The sequence below is a fragment of the Lutjanus erythropterus genome, chromosome 18, assembly GCF_056507025.1.
Source record: "Lutjanus erythropterus isolate fLutEry1 chromosome 18, fLutEry1.hap2, whole genome shotgun sequence".
Lineage (NCBI taxonomy): Eukaryota > Metazoa > Chordata > Actinopteri > Lutjaniformes > Lutjanidae > Lutjanus > Lutjanus erythropterus.
In genome coordinates this window covers 17,071,925-17,095,624 of record NC_139334.1, presented here as the reverse complement: position 1 = coordinate 17,095,624, position 23,700 = coordinate 17,071,925, and the positions used below count along the sequence as shown (strand labels likewise).

General features: G+C 38.2%; 1 protein-coding gene across 1 annotated transcript in view; it reads right to left on the bottom strand.

Moving 5' to 3' along the window:
• The window catches only part of LOC146310875 (uncharacterized protein C14orf132), a 41,029-nt gene extending 23,092 nt beyond the window's left edge, over positions 1–17,937 (bottom strand). Inside the window, exon 1 of the mRNA XM_084743193.1 lies at positions 17,585–17,937. Coding sequence (XP_084599319.1) covers positions 17,585–17,611 — 27 coding nt within the window. The 5' untranslated portion in view covers positions 17,612–17,937. The remainder of the gene's footprint in view (positions 1–17,584) is intronic.
• Positions 17,938–23,700: the final 5,763 nt, after the last annotated feature.

Sequence of the window (23,700 nt, the reverse complement as noted above, 5' to 3'; positions counted from 1 at the left end):
CTGCACAAGAGCTGCTGCTTGTAAACTGAATGTTTAACTACCAGAAACCGTCTCCAATGTCATTTCCGAGAATTTGGCAGTACTCCCAACTGGCATCATAACTGCAGCAAATGTATAACCATGTCAGCCCATACATACTGTACACCAACGTTTCCATACTGTTATGGTATATGGACGGGCATAAGCTACAGACAACAAACACAGGTGCATTTTACTGATGCCAGTTTGAATGCACACAGCTCTGATCCTGAGGCCATTGTCATGCCTGTCATCCGCTGCAATCGGTCCATGTTGCAGCATAATAGTTGCACAGTCCCATGTTGAAAGGATCTGTATACAAATCCTGGAAGCTGAAAAACATCCCAGTTCTTATATAGCATGCATACTCATGGCACATATCACTCATTGAGGATTTCTGGGATGCAATGGATTGCCACTGCGGCTATACCTGACTGAGAACTGTCAGTCGATTCAGATTTGGCAGTTAAATACAAAGACTAAATGATTCATTCTTTTTGTTTAGTTCAGTACTGCATGCAACACAAAATTTGATTCAAACACTTAGCAAACTTTGACAGAAATTAGACCTTTTTAATATGCCTAATCAAAAGCCATATCAGCAAACTTTTATAATTGTGTGTGTGGAACATTATCACCACAACAGATGTACTGTGAGTATGCTATTAATGAAAATCACTCCTCTGATCAGCAGTCTTTGTTGCCGTGCACGGTATGTGTGTCAACCCTCTAACCAGAGTGCTGCAGACCGCTCTGAACCACCACTCTTCCTGTCAGATATAAATTAAGCATAACACGTTTCAATTCCTCAGAGCCTTCATCCCCATATTGTTTTGTTGTTGTTTTTTTTTAAACTCTATTTTTACATATAAAAGGGCCCTAACAATTATTTTTCCCTTGTTCTCTTCCTCTCTTGTGTAATAGGCTGCTGGCTGCTGTCACAAAGTGTCAATCTCATGGAGAAACATGATTAATTATCGCCTCTGTTAAAGCTAAGATGTTGTAGGAAAGCTGTATCCCACTTCCATACTAATTTTAAGCAGGTTTGTTCTTTTGTTCACAATGAGACAGAGACACACTTAAGTATACTCAAAGGTCAGTATGCATACTAAAAACTACTTGATTTTACCACAATGCAATGCACAAGGGAATGGGGAGGAGGTAGAAGTAATTAATTTGTATTAGTTTAAATATGATACAGAATTTTATTAAAATAGATAATATATAACTAAAACAAACTTCATGCACAATTAATATTCTGTTCACCATATCATGATCTTCACTTGTCAATTTACTGGAAGATTTTACAACTTTTAATGACATATTTTTGCATACATACTTGTGGAGAATATTATAAAAGCCAAGCGCTTGGTTAACAAATCTGTGCACAAAGAGTAGAGTTACAGAAATCTCGTTTTTTCTCGGCTGACCCCAGGAATGATCTGTACAAACTTTAGTAGATGCTGAAAATTGTCATATTCACTGTCACATGACCACCCCTCATGAGTTATAGAAATAGGATTAGAAAGGTATAACAGTGCTGATCTAAAGACAGGAGAAGGAGGAGGTAGAGGGAGAAGGAGAAACACGTACTTTTTAAATATTATGAAAGACTTGGATATCAACAGGTTTTTGCCGTAGGTTGTATGTCATTACGTTAATCAGATTATGCAGTATGTAAACAGCAATATTACTGGAATATTTATTTTCATTAGCCATATAAACACAGGAATACTGTCCTTTAAACATGTAGGAATATTGTCTTTTTTTGGAAAAGGGGCAAAAATGTGAGTATTTTTTATATATAAATGTAGTTTTTCAATCTTTAGTAACATTTTTGTGAATGACACTTGGCCCACACATATAGCAGAACAGACACTCTTATATGGCAATTTGTTGTTGTTATTGTTTATGCTAATTAATGAAATCTCACCAACTTGCACCCTCACAAGCATTTTACAAGGTTGTCCAGTCGAGAGAGTTTGCCAAATCCGACTAAACACACCTCACAGAAAAAAAGAGGCTTTGGATAAGAGGAGGAAAATGTCCTTGTATGTCTTGAAGCCAGTATCGAGTCTTGTGTTTGTCTGTTTTAGTGCGTAAATTGCCAGCAGCAAAACAACACAACTGCTGTAAAATGAAATTAGCATGTCCCTGCTAATAGTTATGTAGATGCTACAGTGCTATACAGCACCGCTGCAGGTTGGCATCAGCATTTATGAATGATTACTATATGTATTTTCCCTGTGGGAGGAGGGGATGGGTGGGGGTGTTATGAATTTGTCACGCGAGTGCCATGTTGGCCTAGTTACGGTGTTTCCAGATACTGTAATAGCACTGTTACAGTTCAGCAGTGCTGCCTCACTCTACATGCCCTCAGTCTAGGATTAATATGATTTTCACAGTATGTGTCTGTCCATGTGTGCATGTACAGTATGAAGCATCGAGGACAGACATGTTTATATTTATGGATAATGGGGAAAAAAACACATGTATATTGTGTATTAATCTGCAAATAAAAATTTCTAATTTATCCAATTACATGTGTGTAATCCACTGTGTGGAAATCTGGGGAAATGCCCATACAACAAACACTAATCCAAAATTCATCTTCAAAAAAGAGCTTTAACAGTTGTAAACAAAACCAATCAACCCATTCTTTAGCAATTTTTAAAAGCACTAATAATTAGACTTTAGACTTAAAAATGACTGCCTGGAGTAACTGAGTGACTGCATTATAAAAGTAACTAGTTACTGTGAAAAGTACCTTGTTACTTTTTTTGCTTCAGTACTGTTATTAATGCACACATTATTTTAGTGTTGCAGCAGCACAGTGTGAGACAAAATGATTCAACAACAAGCCGGCGGCACGGTGGTGCAGTGGTTAGCACTGTTGCCTCACAGCAAGAACGTCCTGAGTTTGCACCCCTGGCTGGCTGGGACACTGGGTTCCCTCTGAGTACTCCGGTTTCCTCCCACAGTCCAAAGACATGTATTAGTTAGGTTAACTGGTGACTCTAAATTGTCCATAGGTGTGAATTTTGTGTGAGTGGTTGTCTGTCCCTGGCGACTTGTCCAGGGTGTACCCCGCCTCTCACCCAGTGTCAGCTGGGATAGGCTCAAGCCCCACCGCGACCCGTCAAGGATAAGCGGTTATGAACAATGAATGAGTGAATAAATTATCTTTGAAGCCATTATGATTATGATGTATGTAGTAGACCAATAAACACAATAGATATATTTAGATATTTCATATAGATATTTTGGCACATTTATTGTAGCATCAACAGGCCTTCAAATCAATTCAAATCAGTAGTATCAATAAAAACTGTCTAGCTTAGCAATTCAGGCTAATCTTTAGCTAAATGATTCACATGGTGTGGCAAAATCATCAACATATATAATACACATTTTTAGACCAGGATCCTTGCGTGCGCCTCAGTGACATAGCACTGTAGAATATTTAACGTTGTCTATGAGGGGGTGAAGGCTGGGAACATCTAAAGCCTACAGGGCTGAGGAAGTGCAGATGAAGGTTACGCACTGTAACAGTCCAGCGAAAAGCAGAGTAGGAAAAAACAAACGCAGCTCTCCATGCGCTGACAGAAAGGAGAGAGAGTGGAGCGCACAACCAAATGACCTGATATCAGTCACAAAACACTCAATACAGATCGAGTCAGAGAAAAACATCCCACAAATAAAAGCTAATGAAAGAGCATGAGAAGACCAAGAAGCCACCGTCATTCCTTCAGGCAAAACTGAAGACACAGGTGTGCCAAACAAACAAACACTCAGTCAACTTTGCAAAATAGCAAGCTAACGTCATACAGCTACATGAATAAATGGGAAAGTGACGACAAAAAGAAGCCTGCACAGGAAAGCAGATTAAGGCAGGGCAGGATGTGTAAGGTTGATTTTGATTTGTGCCCTTTTGTTTGCTTTATTCTGCTTATTTGGTCTTGCTGTGTCATAACTATTTTCTTTTGTTTAATCTCTTTGAGTTATGGAGAAAACTGGGGCAAAAACCTGGAATATTCATGCTTTTCACAAAGTATCAATGAAATATAAAAAATAGGAGTAGGACTTATTAAGTATTCAATTCTTCCTACTCCTTTTCAGACATGAATTATTTATTGTGAATCTGCTGAATGTTTCTTAAGTTCATTTGTTATTCCTGCTTTGTTTTTTCTTACTTGTATATTTATTTTTTTACATATTCAAAATAAAATCTAATCTATCATGCTTTGACACACACACACACCCACACTTTAAGCCAATATATTCATTGTTTTGGGGCTTTTTCTCCATAAATCATAGCTATAAATAAATCAATTTCTGTGTCTTTCACACTCTGAGATGGATATATATCACAGGGAGTAATGAGGTGGGTGTCAGGAGATGGAGCTTTGCCTGTTCATGTGTTTGTTTACAAGCTGAGAGCGTCACATAGAAGCAAACAAGACTCTCCGGTGTGAAATTAATTAATTACGTGTCCACATTCTCTGATTAGTAATTGTATCAATAAACACTATCATTGCTTCTAAAAGTGTTCAAATTTACACACTGATGGGGAAAGAGTGATCTACAGCATCAACCCTGTAGAAGCTGTGTCAGGGGCCAAAATGAATGTGTCACGTACATTCTGCACAGATTGCTGTGTTGCAGTACAGGTTGCAACAGCTCAATACTCATTACTGGAGCAAAATGCCTGAAATCATTTTTAAAACGCTCAAAATAACGTGTGTGTTGCTCCTCTGTAAATAGCTCAGGGGTAGAGCAGTGAAACACAGCAGCAACAGAGACCACAGATCCATATGCACCACTGAGATTAGGGCTGAAATTGTGGTAAATACAACAGTATGGTATTTAGCTCAAACACATCACAGCATCTGCAAAAAAAAGCTCAAAGTTCTAGCTGTGAATTGATTCACAACTCCTTGGAGCCAAAGTGTCATTAAAAATTCAACATTTTAAGAAAAATCTAAGTTGGTGTACTTCTCTACCACTCATGCATACCAGCGGGGCATTCTGAATGATTTCCATAAGTAATACAACTGACTGTACTGTAAGTGCCTGATTCATCATCTGGGCATTAAAGTTGCATACACTCGAAATGAGAAGGTCATAGTCAGATTTGCTTTATATAAAAGATCATAAGGGCTGTGGAGCATTAAGTGAGGCTTGGCTCGCACCCTATGACAAAAATAGCTGCTATAAATCTGATGGCGTAAAATATCAGCAGCTGGTCGGAGACAATAGCAGCAACACATTGTACTTCAGCACAGAGGAGGAGTGTAATTTACATTTTGAGGAGTTCATCAGCAGGGAAATTGAAACTAGTCCATTTGTAGCCTAAATTATCAGATGCACATGGCACAAATGAGCTATGAGACTGAAATACAGTAATTGAGTTCTAATAGCAAGGGTGTGGGATAATCCCGGATAATGAGATGCTGCCCAGATACAGTCAGATTGTTCTTGAGCTCTGGCTTCATACTAAAACTGTCAGAGAAACCTTGGACTCCAATTTTCCTCTCAGGGCAACAGTATTTTTTTGGCAAGTGAAGGTACATTATGTGCAATATAACCTCAGCTTGTTTGCAGATTGAACAAGAGGTGAGTGAGAGGGAAAGAAAGCCTGTCTGTGCGCTATGTCATTAGTTTCAGGGCAGGTTTCTTTGAACAAACCCAAGGTCAGGCTCAAAGTCTAAGGACCAGTGAAGCAGATCAAATCAAAGCAGGTTTTGCTCTTGGTTTTATAGATGCATTGTTTGAAGCCCCTAGTCACTTTTTAAAGCTTGAAACAAAGGTAAAAATGGAAAACAATCTGAAAACAGCTCTAAAATTATTTGGTTGGGGATGCTGCACATTTGAACTGATACAGTACCTATATTTGGAATTGGACTCTATTTTTAGTACTTTACTCTCTCTGTTATAACAAAACTGTCATGTCAGTTGTCAAATATAATTCCAAACTTCTCAATTTCAGCATTATTCATTTAGAACATTTTACACCCTATAAGAAATAAAATCCTCCCCAAACCCATCTTTACACCCCTCAGCCTGTCAGTCTGTACCCAGGGCATTTAACGCTGTTTGTAATTCAGAGAAAGCACATGTGATATCCTTTCTGTTTGGCTATGTTTGTTGTTGTTTGTTGTTTTTGTTGTTGTTGTTGTTGTTGTTGTTGTTACTACTGTAATGCTTGCATACTGTATTTCCCTGTTTATACTCTGCAATTAACAGATATTTGTTTAATATTATTATATAGGTTTCAGACATACTGGTAAATCTCACACACTGCTTTAGCATGCTGACTAGTAAGTTGGCAAGATATTTCAGAAGCAGCTAGTGGCTGAGTGTTGGCTAACACTGGAACAAATGCTAAACTAACATCAACCAAGACAGCGAAAAAGGCCAGTTATCTCCAACAATTATTGTTAACATGTATTATATTCAAGTAGTTGATTAATCACGTGAAGATGCTGATGAAGTTGTTGATGCCTCACATGAAAGTTTTGTTGTTCATGGAGTTGAATTAAACTTTTTAGGCACAAACTGCAGGTGTGCTAATGTTAGCTTAAAGACTAAGGGCGTTTGTGAAACAGATCAAATCAAAAGCAAGTTTTGCTCTTGGTTTTATAGAGGCATTGATGAAATCCCTAGTCATGTGCTAAAGCACAAAACATAATTGAGAACTGACATAAATTGTGGAAAAGCTGTACCAGGAATTCTGTTGTCCAAAATGGAAATCACTCCAAAAACAGCTTTAAAATGATTGGTCTGACAACAGATCATAGTTGAATCGATAGATAGTTTTGTTAGCTACAGTTGTGTTAATGTTAGCTGTTGCTGCTGTGGGGGACTTAAGGCAATAAAAATGGTACACTGTTCAGCTTTTAGATATATTTTCTGTTTATCTGTGTTAGTCCCACTAGATTTGTATTTTGCACTTCAAGCACTGGAGCGAGTGTTGCTTACGTCAAGTTTTGAAAAGATTCACCACACTTGTGACTGTTTTTGGTTTGCTTTTAACCGGATTCACTGTGACTTGAACAAGCTGCAGGGGTAACACTGCTCTTTCCAAGGTACCAAAATTTGGCATAGATTAAATGAACATGAATCTGTACTTGGTAGTAGGCTACTAACATAATTTGGTCAGTACTGCACTGAGTTTGCTACCCAACCCTAAAAATTATTTCTGAGATTTTTTCCTCACTCTTTGTCTTTATACACGCAAGGATATTTTATTGAAATTGCACCCAGGGATGAAAGCATTTAACTGACATTTCCCGGCAAACAGGAAAAGTTGTGCAAGAGTCTCATTACATAACACACTCATAGTTTCATTATTTTATGTTTGGCATGCTAATGATTCCAAAAAGGCATAATGATCCCAATAAATTCCAGCAGCCGTGGTGATGTTTAACTACAATCATAATTTATCTCTGCTTCCTCCTTTAATAGTGTATAATCAGCTGCTGCCATTCAGGATTTTGCCAGCTTTCACCAAAGCAAAGCAGCCACCCACTGTTTAACTCTCATAATTTCCATCCGTGTTTCCTTTTCATCAAAAGAACTGCTCATGAGCTGAATTCAGATTTGGATTTTATGTGTGCCTTGATGGCAAATACGTCATCATGCAGCTTTTTCTTTTTTAAATGAACAGGCTGAGGCAATAGTCAAAGTCTGACCGTAAATCATGGCTCAGTTTTATTCAAAAACATATCAATTCATGGGATAAAGCTGCTTTGAAATTATCGCAGGATGGGTGGAGAATAGATTATTTATGTAGGAATACATAATTCATACCTGCTGAATATCAGAGGGACAGTTATGTAGGAAGCATCATGCATTTAGGTGGATAGGTCTATCAGGAAAAGATGTTATTACTTCATACCTGGCTGTCACAGTCCATTAAGTCTCCCTTTCATACACCCCAGGACTTTTTTCAATATGCAATCATTCATTTCAGGTGCAAAATAACTGAGATGTTTGAGTCTACAGTGCAAGCATGTTTTGCAATAGCACTGATACACTGGGATATGTACAGTACACATTACTTTCATCAATCACTGCATTCTGTCAACTGTCCCCCACTTGGTAATTGATCGATAAACTCTGCCCTTAATTACTGTTGCTATGGCTGTCAAGCTCTATTCTCACAAGCCACATTTGCAGTTTAAAGTGATAATGGTGGCAGATTTACCTCTGAAAATGCTGAAGTTATTTTTGAAAATATAGGTCTTTGATTTCAGATAGAGGTAGACAAAAGCCAGCTTCTTATTTCTAGCCAGCAGCCATCAATTTTTGGTGCCAGCTATTGTTACGAATGCCCATATTCAAAACTCAAATAGTCTGAAAAATGTCCACTGGACAGCCAAAAAACAATTCCCATTGTTATGAAGGCACACTGCTCTGAACTTTTGTACGCAACATAATCGAAGTATTTCTGGTGCCTAAATCCAACCAAGTAGTTTTGTTGCCTCAACTAAACAAAGCTGCAACCATTTAACAATGTTAATGTTATTTATTATTGTTGCCATGACTATGACGGTGAGGGACACATGACCGCATGTCAAAATACACTAAGGTAGAGGGCAAAAAAACTCAGAGGGAGTCAGAGTCTGCATTTTCTGAATGATGGGCCCTTAGAGATTTTGTTTTTGGGATAGCAAGCTTTTAGATAAATTGGCTTTCAGTCCAGTTAGACATATGTCAGACTATAGGAAATAATAGGCTGTTGGAACAATGGGCTGTTCCCGAAATTTTAAACTCTGTCTCCAACTGACTTTTTAATGTTTCGAGCTGACTTTTCTAAAACAAGAAGCCTGCAGAGAGACCTTAAATATGCGCTGTCTTCACATATCTAATTAGTCGCCACAACTCTCTCCATAGGATAACAATGGCACAGCCAGGTCAGAACAGTTTGTGATTGTGACTCATGTGTGGGCACCTTAACACACCGGGTTGCTGAGCTAAATAGGCTAGACATGCTAAGCTTAGCTGTTTACTTCAGGGAGGCCTGTTTAATCCATTTTTTCTTTTATAATTTCCAAAAAAAAAAAAGGTGTTCTGGAGAGGGAAAAGAAATACACAAATAAAGTAACAACCTCCCAAAATATTTATCTACTGAGTTTTGTTCTTAAACTCCAAACACAGTTTCATCTCTGACAGTTACTAAGCTAAAGCTGGACAATCACTGTTCAGAAGAGGAGTTTAGCAATTAGGTTACGAGGGTATTTGGCACCTGCTTCAACAGTTATCAGAGCCAAAAATAGAGGCCTTCCATTTTCTGGTAGTTAGCCAGTTGTTCTGATTGAGAGCATAAAGATTTCTCACTTAAACAGGAAGAGACTGAACCTGGGGCTGCTCATTTAACACGACCACCTGCAGCTGTGCTGGCTCTCTCCACTATCAGCAACAGCTCGAGAACATAAACCGTTATTTTTAATGAGTCTTTGGTTTGATTATGAGGAGAACGGCATAAAAATGAGTCAGGCAAAACAAACCACCAACCAAAAATGCAGCACATTGTGTTTGTTCTGAATGTTCCTCCAGTGTATTCCATGTTCTCGCTACATGAGGTATAGTCATCAAATGAGAGTAAACTAGGAAGTGGTCCTGCTGTGAAGAGCCTCTCCTTAACCCCAGTGGTATAAATCATCCATTAATCAGTAAGCATCTTCATAACTTTAAGGCTTTCTGTATGTTTTCCTCATGAGTTGGGTCTAGGCTACTTTTTAATGTTGCTTAATGGGCCTTCATAGCCTATAAATGTGTTGGTATAACTATGTAGAGATACACAAAATCGTAATTTATACTCATTGTGGCTTGAGTTTTAACATTATTCTTAGTTTATGTGGAAAAGACAGGATAAAATGTGCAGGTAAAAAGTGTGAAATAAAAAGGCTTAAAATCCTCAAACAGCTCTTCCGGGAGAGCTGTTGAAAATACACCTAACACAGACAGATTCACCCACTGTTCATCTGTTTAAAGCATTGATTTTTCTTGTACATACAGACCCTTCTAATTGGTTTAACGTGATTATTTCCTCACCCTGTTTACAACACTGCAGGGTCATGAAAGTGGAAGAAAAGAAAGAAAATTGGGGCTGTTGGCAAGTTCTCACTATCTCAAGACTACAGCTTTCATATAAAACCAATTGCTGAAAAAGCAGACAAAAGACCAGGGGGGAAATGAAGTCCTAGAGATGAAAAGACTTGGTGTGCCATTATTACACTCTTCAAATAAGCCTCCACTATAGAGACCAGGAGATTTATTCTTTAAAAGGGACAGTCTCTGCGTGAAGAATGCACAGAGAGATAACATGATTATGTAATTGAATTTTTTATGCAATTGGGAACAACGATGGTCTTGATATAGGCCTTGTGGCGGCTGCTATTTCGAAAAAGTGTGTTTAATAGGAAAATAATCTCATCTGTGAACTACTCAACTTGCATTTCCATTTCTGGCTTCATCATATCAGGGGGTAGTGGTGCACAAATCTTCTTTCTACTTCTCCAGCCATTCTTTTTCCCATCTTATGTCACTTATATCAAAGTTAATTTGGTCCAACCATTTTATTTTGACCTTTAAAATCAAAGACACTCTTGCAAATAATTCTGCATTCTGCGAACGTGCAGGCCTGACTGCATTAGGGAAATTCAATTAAATACATCTACTAGCTTTAAAATCATCTACTCTGATTGTATTGGCTCTCTGGCACTTATTATTTTGTCCTTTCATTTGGCAACAAAGTTAAACCAAAGTGTATTTGCCAGTTCTGTCTGATCCTGCTCCTGGTGCTGCAGGTGTAAATACAGATGGCTCTGTTTGTGTTGAGGCTGTCAACCACTCCCTCCATCTTCATCCTTTCCCTCTCATCTGTCCTTGCTAACACGAGCGGAGATGGACAACCCTGTCAGGTAGAATGACTCAGAGCCACAGCTTCACTGAATAAGTAATTGAGTAATGAGAAATGCTGATGGCCTGTCATGAGAAGACAAAACATCTGAAGTGAGGATATGGAGACAGGCCTATAGGGTCTTATTTAAGAGTTACCTAACATGTCAGGCAAAATATTGATAGCCTAATATATCAACATTGTAATATGAGATTAGATATTGTCTTAGATTTTAGTTTAAAGCCTGCATTATAGCAAACTAGGGATGAAACAATAAACTGAATATTGCATTTATTTTATTTTGTAAAAGGACTGGTACTGACTGCTGCACTATTTTTTGTTTTGAAATTGTACATGCATATTGAAACATTCATTGCCACAGACAATTCATGCCAATTTTTTGCATATGCTTAGGTCATGGCTGGTCAAGGGTGTAGAATTGTGTAAGTATGTCCCTACCAATATCCAGGCACTACTGAATCTAATAATTTTTAGCAAAAAATCTAAATGCAACTACTGATGTCCCTCAGTGTCTAGTCAATGTTAGTTTAATTCAGTATGGTGACAGAGCAATTATAGACAAAAAACAATACATTCTGAAGTTTTAACAGATTGCATTCCAGCGTATTTGGTCAAAATATTGTAATATTTGATTTTGTTCAGATTGCCCGGACTTACAGACATGTAATTAATAGGCAGAAGAGGAAACACTTTGTGAAATGTCACATTTTGTACATTTTAAAAAGGTCTGTGCGTGCATGCATGTGTTTAAATGCAAAAATGTGTAAGGCCAAGGCCAGTGGGTCACCGTGTACCGGATAGACAGAGCCTTAAGGGTTTTGCTGCCCTGTGTGGCAGATCCATCAGCTGAAGCAACTGGCATAATGCCCAGGATGGCTCTGGAGCCTGTCTGCAACACGTCAAACCTGACCTCAACTTCAGTTAGTAACCAGGGAACACACTGGCTCATTTCTCATGCCTTAACATCTGCCATTTGAATAATTTCAGCAGTGACAGCCTGCACAAGGTGCAAAGATGTAGACGACATGATTAACAATCCCAGAAGCTAGTCTGGAAAAAGGGATTTTAATCTTAATATCCATATCTAAGGAGCAGAGGGAAGTTAACAAAGACATTTCACTCTATTTGCAAAGATAAAGAACAAATCGCCTCATTGCCCTCAGATTAGTATTCAAAAGCTTCACTGTGATTGTCACCTATTAATCCATGTTTTGCAATGCTTGAGGATGCCACCACTTTCAGCCTAATGGAGTATGGCCTTTTTCATTTCAGGCCAGTGAGGCATCGCTGCCAAATGCAAATCATTCTCCAAACACAAAAGCGCACGCATTGTTCAGCAGAGAGCTATTTAGCATGTTCCTGTGATATCATACAAACCCATTTTAACAAAAAGAAGAGTGACAAATGCAGCTTAACAATCAGCAATTAGGTTACCAGTCTGAAATGATATTCTGTATAATGGTGCACACAGGATGCATGTTTTCCCTAAATGCCAGGCTTAGTTTCTTTTAGACATAGAAGTACATCAGTAATAAGTTTGATGTGTTCTCTTCAAACACACTGCAGCAATAACGACCAGTCCAACCCCCCGAACTACTCATTCTTCATCCTCTGCTACAGGGAGAAAATCAGTAACCAGCTCCTCTAAGTTGGAGTTCTTTAAAAACTTTCACTGTCTTTAGCAGAGAACAGTTATGGCAGCATCCGTCATCTTTTAGCGACAAAGTGATGGCGAAGGTCCAATGATTTGCAGGCGGCTGAGCTACACAGAGATGAATGGGCAAAAAATCATCCATTGTGAAGTCAATCTTCAAAACTCCAGGGACATTTGCCTGACTTCATTCACAGTCACCATTACAGAGTGAGCCAGGGTACTGCGATGAATTGCACCTCAGTAAAATTAGCCATTTGGGTGTCTGAAAGAGCTGCATTCTCGAGGAGAAGATAGATACGGACGCTGGGGAAAAAGGTGAACTGGAAGAGCAACGAGGAATAAATATGAGGCCATGAGGTCATGGGGAAGAAAACCTGAGCGTTCTGACTTCTGGCACTAAATTGTTGTCATCTTCATCAAAAAAAGTGTTATCATTATTCTGCCACCTGCAGCTGGTTTCAGTTCAACGTTGTGTTGCTAGTAGCAACCACTATTGACTCCATAGCAGTTATACTTTAACTGACACTGTTACAGCCACCATTTTGTCAAATCTGTGACCAAACAAATACTGGAGAATTTTTTTTAATCTGCTTTCCAAATGCAATACCAGTGTTAAAGCAATACTTCTAAAATGACACTGGGTTCTAAATGGCACCTGCACAAAGTGCACAAAGTGCACAAAGTGATGGTCAATGACATTAAAAAATTGCTTTTTCCAAAGGCAAATATCATCATCAGTGGCTTCCACATCATAGATAGAGATATCAAATCATTATGGCACAATGCATCTAGTGCTTTATATCTCTGCTGCCATCTCACCGCCCGCTGATGTGCTTGTCATGGGGTCACACAAGCAGTTAAGCACGGTGCATTCCTCTGTTCACAAGTGTGTCCTGTATGTCGCCACAATTTTCCCCCATTTACACGCAACGGTTTTAAAGCATTTGTTGGATGATCCGCCTGCTGTTGGAATCATTTCAAGTGAAATGCAGCCACACGTTAGGCCGTTTAGCTTGCCATTTTAACCGTGTTTGTGGCAGCTACAAGCTAGCAGAAGACTACCTGCTGCCTGAGACATGCAGTGATGTCGTTTAGTCATGTATCTGTAACATCTGCACCAGACGGCAACAATTTCAATCAGCAGCTCAGGTGTGGGGCACTGAAGTAAGGCACCATAATCTGCTTTGTGATTCAGTTGGTTATGTACCAGGCGTACACCTACGAGTACCCAGCTCAAATTAGGATTGTTTTTTCTGCAAACCTGACCGCTAAATTTGCAATTTAACTGTCTGAGGATAACATTCAGAGTATCTGTTCCTGTTGAGTTGGTGTGAAAAATCCACTTTACCCACTAATTTAAAAGATTGGGTTAAGTTTTCATGTAATTTAATGGTATAAAAGAAAAGTTTAAGTTTTAACAACCTTTATAATGGAATATCATTTTAACCATTTACATTAGACCAAAAATTCTCAGCGAGACAAAACCATTTTAGAACGCTTAATAGTTATATTTTGTTATTTATATGGGCTGATAGGCCAGCTAACATACAAAAAGCTTTGAGGATATATTGTGTCTGTATGTCTATCTATTAGGGTGCACACATTTTGATTTTGTATTTTTAGTCTGTTAGTGTCTGTTAATGTGATTATGGTGTTGTGCTGTTATGTTTTGTTTACATTTTTTAAAAAAAAAAAGGCTGCAGGGAAAGTTGCAGCAGTGAGAACTGGCCCATCTCAGCTCAACTCAAACAGAATTTTTGCCTGTAACTCAGCTTGACAAGATGCCAGTGGCTGGTTTTAGGCTGCGGTCACAGACACATGAATGCATCACCATCACCTGCAAATAACACACACACAAGGCTTTGTCTCCACTCACTCGAAGTTCACAACTTACTTGATGCAAAGAAATTATGCAAATTTGCATGTGTGTAAACGTGCCATAAGAACTTAAAACAGCCAATCAACTTGTAGCAAAGTGAGGCTGTCAAGTAAGTTACAAACTGTCAGTCTCAGTTTTGGGAAGAGAGGATTACCTCATCAGTTTGTTTGAGGAGCAGCCGTGTCTGTATGACACAAGGTTTTACTGCTGCACTGATAACTTTAACCTTTTTTCACCATTTAATCAAAACTAGAAATGCAACTGTAGCAAGTAACTCTTTATCACTCATTCATATATTAAAGATACTGTAAAGAAACAATGAATAAACATGTGTTACGAACCACCCAACACCAGCATCATGTCTTGAAAATGAACTAAAACATGGACGCTCCATCCAGACATGTTTGAGCCACCAGAGCCAGAGGACAGTGACAGGAAGGTATTGTTTTTTTTTTTTCTTTGTGCGGTGCTGTTTATATTTTTCAAGTGAGTATCTGTTTGCCATTTTAATAGAGAAATATCATGAATGAAATTGATTCTGTTCCTGAATCACGTCTCTAAGTGGTTAAGAACCTGTGTGACCTTTTGTTGTGTCCCAAAAGTGGTTCCTAATGTTCCTTGGGGTGAAGTTCCCCCATGTTGTCAATAGTACTACAAAACTAACCTCCCTGCTCCTGTCAAACTTGTTACAAAGATTTCAAAGGCCTCATTGTCTTCCATCTTCACTGGGAGCTCACTGCATATCTGTGCATCTTCAAGCGTAGTCAGGGAGAGAAGAAACACATAATACATCGGCACCACAGTCCCCAGCGGCAGCTGAGTGCTTTCAAACACTGTGGTATTCAGCCATTCCCAGTTGAGAATATGAGTAAGTGACTGCCCACATAAACTCCTTCAGGCTGACAGTATTTGCCTCCTTCACTGTGCTGCTGTCAGCTGCTGTAAGCCTGCTTCCTGTGCTCTGCTACCAAACTTTCTAGAAACACTAGAACTCATTCCTTGTCCTTGAGGACATTATGTCACCACTATAATGTAAATTATAACACTGGTTTTGATCATTTCACTCACTAAATGTCTGTACAACGACTGAGTGAATAATGCTGACTTTCATGTTATTATTACCCCACCTCTTTTTCAATCAGGTCATATTGAACAAAATGTATTCTCAGACGGCTTCATGCTCTGATGCATTTCTATTTAGGGGTCCTTGATTTAAAAAGATCTGGGAGCATTTTGGCGTAGTCTTGCCAGCAGAAAAACAGCTACTGGCAGTGAAGATATGCTCCGAACCGTTTAATGGCAGTTGCACTGAAAATGGCAAAGTGGATGGCACCAGACAAACCATATGCAGCCAGACACAGGGAGAAGAGGGGAGGAGCAGCCTATAAAATCAGCTCCTAATGAAAACAAACCACATGTCCAAAACAGATGCACAATAACACATGTTCTCCATGAAGCCAAAAACTATTCATATGTATTACTATGCGAAGCAAAGGAACACAATATACCACACAGTCTTGTTCCAATCAAACTGGTGTCATTTAAGTGTCCTTTGAACATATTTAATACTTTCCTGAAAAAACTGTTGGATACAATTTGAGACACATGTTCAGCCCTCTGGTGGATTATCAATGCACTGCAGGCAGCATCCGGCCTGTGAGTGCAAAATCCAACATGTTATGGTAAGAACTGCAATAATTCAATATCAATATTTACTGTATTGAAACAACTCATAATTACTTTAATATTCTGTAACCCATTTTAAGTAAAATCATGTTGAAAAATGTGTGTATCAAATATGATACAGAAGGTTTATATTACAATTCATCTGTGAATCCCTCAGTCATTACTCTATTGAATGTCATGATGCCCACCACAATCACAAATACACTGTTATATATATATACATACATACATATATAGTAGAAATTGGGATATGGATATAATTGTCTTTTAATTAATTTTGGCTGAAACAGTTCCTTGGCTATCATATTCTGTTCCTTATTTTGACCAATACAGACCACACTGACCAAGCTGTTTTTGCCAACCACAAAGATTCCTGTTTGGAAGAAAAGAACCTTGCAGCTTCAATTGGTTTAATTGAAATGTGCCAAATTTTCTAAAAGCAATACATTTTTTTTTTGTTGGTTTGTTTCTAAAATAAAATATTGTGTAATCACTGAATTTTGAGAAATGCCCAATGTCTAAAATATGATACAAACCAAAGAACACATGTAGCTGATATCAATTTATCTTGTATTTTGTCAAAAGGGCCAATAAATCCTTCAATTTTAAAAACTGAATTTTCTAGCAATTACAGATGCTAATCATTAATCAATTAATCGCCTTTAAGAATTTAAGCAATTAAACATTTATTAACTGATCAATCAATAGTAGAAATGGCAGCAATTGTGCCACATTTGACATTGTTTTGTCAGACAGAGCTATTTGCTGAATACAGAAACTTAAACTTAAAATGGGGGTGGAAGTAGAAAAAAAACAGGCAAAAAGAAACCTTGAGATTTGTAACTTAATAATTATAAATCGATTAATCAATTGTTAACATTATCATCTATGGAAAATGGACAAAATCTGCAATCTTATTATCTGATGTGTCAGACTTTACTGGGTTAACTGCCAAAAATAAAAATAAAACAAAAATTAAATTAAATAAATAGCAGTAGGAAATACACGTTGTACAGGTAAAAATGTATGCCTTCCTATTGTCAGTCAGTTGTTGCTCTAAATAGACACAAAAGGACATGCCCAAGTCAGACATGACCTTATAAACTACAACAAACCGAAAGACAAATAAACTTTTAAAGTATAACTACATTAAAACGAATATAAGGGAAAATAAGTACCATAAAGTTCAACGGCAAACGAACAATATTATGCAAATACACATGAATAATCCAGCTCAGGAAAGTACATTTCTAATTCTACAGGCTACATCTTGATTGACGGACGTATAGAAAACGTAAAATTGTCACATAAGCGCCTGATGGACTTGTTGACCGGCCACGCCCATGATATCAGTGGACAAAAGAGACAAAAAGTTCGGACGAGCCGAGGCTTTGGACAGACAGGAGGAGAAACGTCTCACCTGCGCAGCCATGAATGACAGATCCATACTGTTGCTCCGGATCAGACCAACGCACTCAGAGAAAGATGCGAACGTGCGTAGTTTTTTCTCTTATTCCCCGAAAGAGCATTTGCCCTCTTCTTTTTTCTTTTCTTTTTTTTTTTTTTTTTTTTTTTTTTTTTAAATTAACTCGGCATCCACGGGCTCTGCAAGTTGGCGGACTTCACGTGAGGAGCATGTCGAAGATGAAGAGTGAAAATAAAAGGAAGAAGGAGGCGGAGGAGGAGGAGGAGGAGAAAATGAAGGGGTGTATCTGAGAGCAGACGGAGAGATGAAGAGATGTGGATGCGAGGGACGGAATGTGAGTGAGAGAGAGGCAGAGGAAGAGGAGGAGGAGGAGGAGGAGGAGGCGGTGAAGCGACTGTCACATATAAAGAAGGAGGTGCAAGTCTCTCTCTCTCTTTCTCCCTCTGTGCCTTCTATTCTTTCTTTGCATTTTCTCTTTTTCCCTGATTTTTTTTCTGTCTATTTTTCTCTTATTTGCTAATCAGTCATTTTTTTCAGCAGCATCTTATTGAGATATATTGCCTGTGTGGCTCCTTTGTGTACATTTATGCTGTATACACCCATTTCACTCTTTACCCATTACACTCTTTGTGTTTGTCAGATCTTGGGCTGTCTTTAATAGTTTGAGGCTGTCCCAGTTTGTGCATCTCGTGTATTATCATTCAAATCACACAGCACCTGTATTTTTTTGTCTGAAAAATAAGAATGTCTTCTTTTCAGAGCGAGGAAATTGATAGGCTAACATAATGTTTTATTTTTTGTAGTTTTATTAATTGTTTTTTCAGCTATTTCTTCTCTTCTTATATGAGAATGCACATTTAGATCAATGGCGGTAAATGCACATTAAATGTACTTTGTTAATTATTCACACTTCTCACTCAAACTTAAAATAGTGAGACACAAACACACACACCATCCTGGTCACATCACCACCTACAGTTTTTCGATAGTATTACCAGTAGTAGTAGCAGGAGGAGTAGCATTATTTACAGGTTAGCAAGCTAACCTGGTTTCTGTTGCTAAAATTAGCAGTTAAAAGCTAAGGACCTATTTTTCCAGTTGAAAAATGAACCATCATTGTAATGTGATGTTCCCCTTTTTCGATCTAATGCAAAAATGTTATTTAAATATCCAATAGAGCGGATGATAATGAATTGACTTGAGACCAGAGTGGTGCGGTGAAACTCATAAAGTGTTGTAATGAATATACACTGCACATGGTAGTAAATCTTTCTTTACTTTAAATGTATTTTAAAATAGTTGTCCTGCTAATAATTCCCATTTTTACTAAATTGATCTGTAATCTGATTACATATTTTGACTCTGCCCCTTCAAAGATGTGCGTATGTTAAGCTCAGCAGGTGATGGCCACTCCCTTTAATTCACATATGTCACACCCAGACTTTATCATCAACTACACTATTAATCTTACTCAACCACATTTTCATTTATTTGTTAGTTACAGAAAAACACAAAGACAACAGAACATTTCAAACTCCATTCCGTTAGGCCTTAGGGATTGTTGCAACACTGACGTTTTCTCTTGTAAGAGTGGCATCTTTGTTGCGCGGCTGCTATCTGTGCTGTAAATCAATTAAACTATTATAAATATAAATGTGCAACGACTAGTTGACTAATGGCTTGAACCAAGAACTACCAGTCAACAAGGAAAATCTTATTAGGAATGAATTAGGAGCCACGTGATAATTAACGAGAAGTTCGTGAATAACTGTGATACATAGTAAACTTACTAGAGAACAGACTGGGAGATACTACACTAATGAATAATTAGGTAATGATTAGGTCATAAATATCTGTGAATCGACATACTGACCACTTTTTGATGAGTGGTCCCTGATTAACTATGAACCAGCTGCTGACTCATTAATTACTAACTACTTAATAATTAGATGTTTATTTTGTGCCCCCCTTAAATAAAGTGATAAATCACACTGAGTAGTTACTAAAGTAGTTCGTAATTATTGCACATCTAATTTATAAACCCCAGTCCCAAAGTTTGAAAATGTAAATAAAATCAGAGTGCAGTGATTCACAATTCCTTTTCAACTTTTCTGATTGTATGGTGGTGTGTCAGCGCTCATGCCATGCCAAAGGCACATCTGTGAATATTGTCATTAATGTTAATGCTGAAAGGTACCTTTACCTGCGATTTGGAGCGACATATGCTGCCATCCAGATGATGTCTCTTTCATGGGCGACCCAGCTTATTATAGCAGGACCACGCTAAGACACATTCTGCATGCATTACAACAGTGTAAAAGAGTTTGGGTACTTGACTAGCCCAGACCTGTCTCCCTTTGAAAATGTGTGATACTGGGAAAGAATTAAAAATGAAAGGTGTTTTGTGATTGTTTTGAGAGGTGTTTTGTGATTGTGTGTGTACGCCTCAACCAAATGCACCATCTGCTATCTTGTGCAGATGGACCTACTGCGCCACAAACTACACTTCGACCAGGTTTTAGCAGGTCTGTGGCACAAGTGGTTTTGACAGCGATGTGCCATACACAAGATACCAAATGCGCCTGGCCGCACTTTCATTTTTAGACCTCTGGCCCACAGCTGCACAGAGAGGCACAAGCTCATTTCTATCTTGTATAAGGGGTAAATGATAATTGTGCCCGTGTTAGACAGCCACGCCATCCACTGTGCCCCAGGTGTTAGATAGGATCCTCAGTATTGTCAGTTCCCAAACACTGACTGAGTGTTCTTAACAGAAAAGGTGATGTAACATAGTGGTAAACATGCCCCTGTCCTGAATTTGTGGGAACATGTTGCAGGCATTAAATTCAGAATGAGTGTATTTTTACAAAAAAACAATCAAGTTTATCAGTTTGATCATTAAATATGTTGTCTTTGTACTAAATTCAGTTGGACAGAGGTTGAAAAGCATTTGCAAATCATGGTATTCTGTTTTAATTAAAGTTTTACACAGTATCCCAACTTTTTTGGATTTCCGGTTTGTGCAGACTTTGCTCAGGTGTCCACGTACTTTAGGCCATGTAGTGTAGCATGCAGAAATAAGCCTAATTGTGTCTCAGCCAGGAACACAGCAGGTGTGTGACTGTCATACTCACAGGTAAATTAAATCTGCAGACATCAAAGCTGTGAGCACGTGCACTTGGGTTTTCGTTCTCCAGAGCCTTCCCAAGGCTTGATTGAAAACTTGTGACCTAAAACTAATGACACATTCTTGAACTAACTAGGCCTGCAGAATAAAGAATGCTGCTATTATTCATTGGAGAGTCTCTTCAAAAAGCCAATTAACAAGCTCTACTTACAGTGTGAGGAGTGATTCATTTAATGGTGACCTGGCCTTCACTGTGAATACTAAAATTCATTCCTCGGTTGAGTAACACCAATACATACAAAGCAGTTTCAAAGAGCTCAGCAGTGGGCTGGTGGTTAGACAGCTTGCACTTTAATTGTCTCTGGGTCAAGTATCACAGCTATATCTCAGGTTATTTGTTCCCTAATTTATGTTTAAACTGAATCCCTTTCCTCAACCATAAACAGAAACTCCTTTGACCTCTCAGACTCTAAACAATATTTGGCGACAATTTAGGTGATTCTCTTTGGAAAATACTGCTGGGTCCTGCCTCATGTTAACACTCTTAGCTTGATCCCATGTTCTCTTTCTGATTGTTTCCCATAACCTTTACCATGCAGGGGATGAAGCAGATCTCCTAGATCAGCACTTAAGACTCCATCCTCCTGTCTGCTTTTTCGCTGAGCAGGCACATATAACATCCAGATAACGTGTGGAGGATTTCACTTCACTCCAGTTCACAGCCTCACGTCCATTTTCCAATAACAAATCTGCCAGTATCTTAATTAACTAGCTTTTTAAATTAGCTTTAAACTCTTTGTACTACTAATCGCCACCCTCTGACACTGTTGATATTAAAGGGGTAGTTCAGATTATTTTAAGTGGGGTTGTATGAGGTACTAATCGGTAATAAGTGTATTACCTACAGTAGATGATGGTCAGCATGCCCCCATGCAGAGAAGAACACAGCACAGAAACTAAGTAATGTACTGCTATGGACAGGGTAAGCAACAAAACATATTTTAGCCATTAAAAAAAGGTCCACCCAAAAATATTCACATCAGTTTATGTATACACTATATTTAGAATATTTGTGCCACTTTGCCATCAGACAACAGGAAACCACTGGTATATACGGCAACTCTCTCCAAACCACTCAGAAAAAGAACTAGAATTTGTAAAATACCAAAGTCACACAATAACACAAGCAAGCTAACTGGTCAAGACAGCGGTAGACCAACAATTCATGTAATAATTGACATCTCGTGCAATATTTGACCTGTTTCTTGATGATATTAATGATGATCAGTATCATTAATAGTAGTAGTAACATTACATGAGGCTGAAACTGAATTTAAGTCTGGAAAGCTTGTTTAGTCTGTGTAATGTCTGCTGTGAAATGTTTTTCTGACCCTGTTCACAGCAGTATATCATTAACCTTTCTACACAGGGACTCATCTCTGTTTTTTAAAGGGGCATTTCCACCTCTAGAGATTTACAAATTCACTTTTTTTTTGCAGTTATCTCAATTATCAGTATATCTCAGTTGAATATCTGCTTGCTATTTTCTGTTCCAAAATGCAAGTAGTACCTTTTGTTAGTGGCTGTAATGTGTTTGCCATGTCTTTGTGGTACATTTCTTCACTGCAGCTGTATAGAGATATAGCTTGTTGGAACATGTTCCCCTTTAAGTACATGCAATTCAGAGTAACAGTGAAGAGTGCTGGTGAGTGTAATATTTACAACATGAAAATGTGTGTGAAATTAAAATCGCGATTGATGATGACAGTCTGAGGTACAGATAGGACCGATCCAATCAAATATCAGTATCGGCATTCACTGGGTATCATACAACCACACTCGAAATAATTTGAAATATCCTTTTAAAGAGACAACACACACACACAGAATTGTTGTATTATATTGCCATGCAGTATAATTGATTAGTACTTTTTATGTTGATCTAACATCAAGTGTAATATTTTAGGTTTCTGTGGTTTTTAAATGAAAACACAATATGTAAATCAGTTTTCTGGGATGTTAGTGGAATGCAGTGCCTGGAAGTGACACTTTCACAGTTAATGTGCTTACTTTTAAGCACTCTGTTTGCATGAATCAGCCCATAGGTTCACAGTTTTCAACCCAGATCTCATTAAAATGTTGTTTCCCACCCTTTAAAATCATGCATAACTCAACACAACCTCAATAAACTTGCTGCTCTGTTGCAGCTTCTCACAGAGATTAAACACAGTCCAGTAGGGATATCGTTGAGGCCTTGAAAAACAAGGATAAATCCTCTTTTCACAAACAGAAACAGCTCACAGTATCATCAGACATGTGTTCCAGCAGTGAAAGGAGGGTGGCATGCTTTATATCAGGTATTATTGACTGTATCTACATCTGTGCACCAAGCACCAAGTTGTGCTAAACTAAATTTAAATCAGCTGAACCTCACGGAAAGCAAAGTTTGTGATCCTTTTTATTAGAAGCACAGTCAGACCTCTGACTGAACTGCACTTCCCATGTTTGAAAACAAGATTTATTTTACAATTGTTAAAGGTCTAAACGATTTCCCCACTGGGCTGTGTGTTTAGGAAGCTGCAGGAGAGTGGTACATTTCTCAAAACTTAATTTATCATCACACTATACACAGCGAAAATGATGGGAAAACATTTCGATAAGCCCTCATCTGAAAAATAGTGCTTTAATATGACGTTTAAGTTTTAGCACACAAGGAATTTAATGTTGAATTCTTCAGTAATGGTGAGTCACTTTGACGACCGTCATATTTCTTAAAACCAGACGGTGGAACACTTTGCCTCGAGTGACTCAGTGATCCAGTTAGCGAAGCAGCACATATCCATTTCTCCACTGAAGCTGTGATTTATTAGTGGCAGCATATCCTGGGATTGAGTTTACTGATAAAATTAGCAATAAAATTAGACTGATTACTGATCCAATACTGGTGTAATGCATGGTGGAGTCACAGTGATGTTTTTTTAAT